At 41.9% G+C, this 6,194-nt stretch overlaps 1 protein-coding gene across 1 annotated transcript in view; it reads right to left on the bottom strand.

Moving 5' to 3' along the window:
* LOC139423722 (CMRF35-like molecule 8) overlaps window positions 1-4,294 on the bottom strand; it is a 9,590-nt gene extending 5,296 nt beyond the window's left edge. The window contains exons 1-3 of the mRNA XM_071175336.1: window positions 4,015-4,294; window positions 3,585-3,908; window positions 2,789-3,124 (exon numbers count right to left, since the gene is read on the bottom strand). Coding sequence (XP_071031437.1) covers window positions 2,789-3,124; window positions 3,585-3,908; window positions 4,015-4,057 — 703 coding nt within the window. The 5' untranslated portion in view covers window positions 4,058-4,294. The remainder of the gene's footprint in view (window positions 1-2,788; window positions 3,125-3,584; window positions 3,909-4,014) is intronic.
* Between the last annotated feature and the right edge of the window lie 1,900 nt (window positions 4,295-6,194).

The raw sequence follows: 6,194 nt of genomic DNA, 5'->3' as shown, positions 1-6,194 counted from the left end.
AGAAAGAGAGAGAGATAGAGATAGAGAGAGAGAAAGAGAGAGAGAGAGAGAGTGCATGATACATATTGTTGTGACTTTCCTCTCTAGGCAGACATATGTAATGAAGGTTTCTTTTGTTGCTGTTGAGATGCTTTAGTTCTCGATTAGCAACATTCTCGATTAGCAACATTCTCGATTAGCAACATCTTTCTCAATCTCTCTATCACCCCCCTCCATCTCTCTTGAACACCTGACTGCTTATTGATACTGAGACAGATATAGAAACACAGACATTACAGAGGAAGTTACAGTGTTCTGGTCCAGTGTCTTTTCACTACAAACACACAGACATTACAGAGGAAGTTACTGTGTTCCACTACAAACACACAGACATTACAGAGGAAGTTACTGTGTTCCACTACAAACACACAGACATTACAGAGGAAGTTACTGTGTTCCACTACAAACACACAGACATTACAGAGGAAGTTACTGTGTTCCACTACAAACACACAGACATTACAGAGGAAGTTACTGTGTTCCACTACAAACACACAGACATTACAGAGGAAGTTACTGTGTTCCACTACAAACACCCAGCCTCCACTAACACACTGACTAACATACTGTAGTTATATCTAATATACTGATATAATATAATGCTATATGTTATTTACATGGTCAGACAGTATGTAACATTGTTACTGCAGGTGTACAGCGTGGGAAGCAGAGAAGACTGTTTGGGAAAAAGGAGGGTGGAATGTTTGGAATGAACGGTATCAAACACATAAAACAAGTGAATGATATTAAAAATGTCATTTAATTTTTTTATATATATATATATATATATATATCCTTTATTTAACCGGGTAGGCTAGTTGAGAACAAGTCCTCATTTACAGCTGCGACCTGGCCAAGATAAAGCAAAGCAGTGCGACACAAACAACAACACAGAGTTACACATGGAGTAAACAAACATACAGTCAATAACACAATAGAAAAAGTCTATATACATTGTGTACAAATGAGGTAAGATAACGGAGGTAAGGCAACAAAAATAATAACAGTTTAGCAATTAAACACTGGAATGGTAGATGTGCAGAAGATGAATGTGCAAGTAGAAATACTGGGGTGAAAAGGAGCAACAAACAAAAAAATTACAGAATGGGGATGAGGTAGTTGGATGGGCTATTTACAGATGGGCTATGTACAGGTGCAATTATCTGTAAGCTGCTCTGACAGCTGGTGCTTAAAGTTAGTGAGGGTGATATGAGTCTCCAGCTTCAGTGATTTTTGCAATTCGTTCCAGTCATTGGCAGCAGAGAACTGGAAGGAAAGGCGGCCAAATGAGGAGTTGGCTTTGGGGGTGACCAGTGAGATATGCTCGCTGGAGCGCGTGCTACGGGTGGGTGCTGCTTCAGTGACCAGTGAGCTGAGATAAGGCAGGACTTTACTTAGCAAAGACGTATAGATGACTTGGAGCCAGTGAGTTTGGCGATGAATATGAAGCGAGGGCCAGCCAACGAGAGCATACAGGTCGCAATGATGGGTAGAATATGGGACTTTGGTGACAAAACGGATGGCACTGTCATAGACTGCATCCAATTTGCTGAGTAGAGTGTTGGAGGCTATTTTGTAAATGACATTGCCGAAGTCGAGGATCGGTAGGATGGTCAGTTTTACGAGGGTATGTTTGGCAGCATGAGTGAAGGAGGCTTTATTGTGAAATAGGAAGCTGATTCTAGATTTAATTTTAGATTGTAAATGCTTAATGTGAGTCTGGAAGGAGAGTTTACAGTCTAACCAGACACCTAGGTATTTGTAGTTGTCCACATATTCTAAGTCAGAACCGTCCAGAGTAGTGATGCTAGATGAGCGGGCAGGTGCAGGCAGCGATCGGTTGAAGAGCATGCATTTAGTTTTACTTGCATTTAAGAACAGTTGGAGGCCACGGAAGGAGAGTTGTATGGCATTGAAGCTCGTCTGGAGGTTAGTTAACACAGCGTCCAAAGAAGGGCCAGAAACATACAGAATGGTTTCACCTGCTAAGAGGTGGATCAGAGAATCACCAGCAGCAAGAGCGACATCATTGATGTATACAGAGAAAAGAGTCGGCCCGAGAATCGAACCCTGTGGTACCCCCATAGAGACTGCCAGCGGTCTGGACAACAGGCCCTCTGATTTGACACACTGAACTCTGAGAAGTAGTTAGTGAACCAGGCCCCAGTCATTTGAGAAACCAAGGCTGTTGAGTATGCCAATAAGAATGTGATGATTGACAGGGTCGAAAGCCTTGGCCGGGTCGATGAATACAGCTGCACAGTATTGTCTCTTATCGATGGCGGTTATGATATCGTTTAGGACCTTGAGCGTGGCTGAGGTCCATCCATGACCAGCTCAGAAACCAGATTGCATAGCAAGGAAGGTAAGGTGGGAAATCGAAATGGTCGGTGACCTGTTTGTAAACTTGCCGTTCGAATACCTTGGAAAGACAGGGTAGGATAGATATAGGTCTGTAGCAGTTTGGGTCTAGAGTGTCTCCCCCTTTGAAGAGGGGGACGACCGAGGCAGCTTTCCAATCTCTGGTGATCTCAGACGATACGAAAGAGAGGTTGAACAGGCCAGTAAATTGCAAAGATTTCGGCGGATAATTTTAGAAAGAGAGGATCCAGATTGTCTAGCCCGGCTGATTTGTAGGGGTCCAGGTCATGCAATTATCATTTAAATTAAACTACTTTTATCAAATAGATAACTGCAACTTGTGTGTTTAGAGTCACATGTTAAAGAGAAAGAAGAAGTTTAAACTCACTTATAACAAGCAGCTTCACCTGTGTGATCAGTGTAATGTAACGTTGTTCTGTCCTGCTGGTTTCTACTCCACACCAGTAGGTCCCAGTATCATCTTTAGTCAGGTCACTGATGGTCACTGTGGAGAATCTCTCTGTTCTGTTATCAGAAACAGAGAAACGACCAGCTTCTGCAGTTGTCTGGTGAGCAGTGACCATATAAACACAAGTCTTGAAGTCATTGCTTTCCTTGCAGAAATACTTGATGTTGTCCTCATGGTCGTCTGGATAGTTACATCTGATGGTAGCTTCTCCTCCCAGAAAGGCCGTCTCTGTGACTGACTTCTCACAGCAGTCATCTGTCAATAGGAACACACATCACAACCTTAGTCTAGTACTATAGACTGACTTCTCACAGCAGTCATCTGTCAATAGGAACACACATCACAACCTTAGTCTAATACTATAGACTGACTTCTCACATCAGTCATCTGTCAATAGGAACACACATCACAACCTTAGTCTAATACTATAGACTGACTTCTCACATCAGTCATCTGTCAATAGGAACACACATCACAACCTTAGTCTAATACTATAGACTGACTTCTCACATCAGTCATCTGTCAATAGGAACACACATCACAACCTTAGTCTAATACTATAGACTGACTTCTCACATCAGTCATCTGTCAATAGGAACACACATCACAACCTTAGTCTAGTACTATAGACTGACTTCATTGACTAGTGGTACTGATCATGTAATAACATATGTAGCTAAATTCATTTTATAAAGTTAAAGTAGAAGTCCCTCACCCTGCTTCACCTCCAGCTCTACCTTGGTATAACTGTCAGGTGCAGTAGGTATGTCCACTCCACACCAGTAGGTCCCTTCATCTTGTCTGGTCAGTTGTCTGATGATCACCTTGAAGTAGTTTCCTCTAGTGTTGTCATACAGAGATAATCTACCACTGTGCTTCCAGGTGTTCCTCAATCCAGTTCTGATTTGATCCTCACAACTCAAACTATACTGCCCCAAGCAGAAATATTTCTCATTACTTATTTCTTCTGTGGAATAATGACAGTAGATGATGACAGTTCCTCCAGAGTATCCTGTCACTGTGAAGGAGCTCAAACAACCTGCCAATCAGAACAGAGAAAATATATCATCTGTAGTAGCAGCCTTTATAAGAAAACTAACAGGATGTTATTACATTGTTATAGAGAGTTATAACAAGCTTATTACCTGTCATGAAGGAGAGGAGGATGACTATCAGCAGGATCCTCATCTTGTTGTGTTCTCTCCAGGTTGGTCCAGGTGTCTATAGGTCCTGATATAATGTTGTGTTCTCTCCAGGTTGGTCCAGGTGTCTATAGGTTCTGATATAATATTGTGTGTCCAAGTCTGTAACTTTCTCCGTTCTTCTCTACTTATAGGAACTTAAATACAAACTTCATGTACTTTATGTTCTCTCTCTGCCCTCCCTCTCTCTCTCACTCACTCTTTGCAGTCTTACAACTATGTAGTTCCCTATTTCTGTATCTCTCTCTCTGCCCTCCCTCTCTCTCTCACTCACTCTTGGCAGTCTTACAACTATGTAGTTCCCTATTTCTGTATCTCTCTCTCTGCCCTTCCTCTCTCTCTCTCTCTCTCTCTCTCTGCCCTCCCTCTCTCTCTCACTCACTCTTTGCTGTCTTACAACTATGTAGTTCCCTATTTCTGCATCTCTCTCTCTCTCTCTCTAGTAGTTCAAACCCTCCTACCACATGATATGTCTGACAGCCCCTCCCTCTTCCTCCTTAACCAATCACATCTTTGTTCCTACATCGCACAGTAGAGAGAGAGAGAAAATGAGATCAGTGAGAGACTCCTCTATGGATCATAGCACAGAAACACAACTCATACATTCATGCAGACTGGAGGCTGTCGACAGAGGAGAGAAACAGAGTTATTCTACCACTGGAGGGTGACCTCCCTCCATCTCTCTCTCCCTCCATATCTCTCTCCCTTCATCTCTCTCTCCCTTCATCTCTCTCTCCCTTCATCTCTCTCTCCCTCCATATCTCTCTCCCTTCATCTCTCTCTCCCTCCATATCTCTCTCCCTTCATCTCTCTCTCCCTTTATCTCTCTCTCCCTTCATCTCTCTCTCCCTTCATCTCTCTCTCCCTCCATCTCTCTCTCCCTTCATCTCTCTCTCCCTCCATCTCTCTCTCCCTCCATCTCTCTCTCCCTTCATCTCTCTCTCCCTCCATCTCTCTCTCCCTCCATCTCTTTCTCCCTCCATCTCTCTCTCCCTCCATCTCTTTCTCCATCCATCTCTTTCTCCCTCCATCTCTCTCTCTGTCCATATATCCCTCCATCTCAGCTCTGTGTGTCTAGTGACAGTGGTACATGCTGATGAGACAGGTACTGAGTTTACTGACAGCACCAGTGGAGGCTGGTGAGGGGAGGACTACTTTTAGTAATGTCTAGAATGGAACGTATCAAACACAGAAATATATTGGTGCTTTATTGATAAATACACAGAGTCTCATTTCCCATCAAGTGGAGTAAAAAACACAGAATAATCAAAGGTTCCTAAAAGCTACAAACTGTCTCTGTTTGTTCAAGTCAGTGTTACATTCACAGTAGAAACAATGAATGAATGAATGGATGAATGAATGAACATGCTGAATGTAATGACTGACAAACAAAACAACAAATAAACAAACAGATGATTGAACTAACGAATGATGAATGAAGGAACAAACAAAAAATACATGAATGAATATATGAACAAATTGAAAGAAAATTTATTTTAAAAAATGAATAAAAAATTTGGAAGAATTAACAAATAATAAATTAATGATTTTAAAATCAAATTTTATATAGCCCTTCTTACATCAGCTGATATCTCAGAGTGCTGTACAGAAACCAGCCTAAAACCCCAAACAGCAAGCAATGCAGGTGTAGAAGCACGGTGTAAAACACCAATGAATGAAAACATGAATTAATTCTGTGCCATACAGATCAGTGACAGTAGTAGACTATGTAGCAGAGTGTTTAATGGTGCAGTACATTATGAGGTGTCTACAGTAGTAGACTATGTAGCAGAGTGTTTAATGGTGCAGTACATTATGAGGTGTCTACAGTAGTAGACTATGTAGCAGAGTGTTTAATGGTGCAGTACATTATGAGGTGTCTACAGTAGTAGACTATGTAGCAGAGTGTTTAATGGTGCAGTACATTATGAGGTGTCTACAGTAGTAGACTATGTAGCAGAGTGTTTAATGGTGCAGTACATTATGAGGTGTCTACAGTAGTAGACTATGTAGCAGAGTGTTTAATGGTGCAGTACATTATGAGGTGTCTACAGTAGTAGACTATGTAGCAGAGTGTTTAATGGTGCAGTACAAACCCTGAACCCCAACACGGCAATAGAACC

Source organism: Oncorhynchus clarkii, chromosome 13, assembly GCF_045791955.1.
Source record: "Oncorhynchus clarkii lewisi isolate Uvic-CL-2024 chromosome 13, UVic_Ocla_1.0, whole genome shotgun sequence".
NCBI lineage: Eukaryota > Metazoa > Chordata > Actinopteri > Salmoniformes > Salmonidae > Oncorhynchus > Oncorhynchus clarkii.
This window is presented reverse-complemented; position numbering and strand designations above follow the sequence as displayed.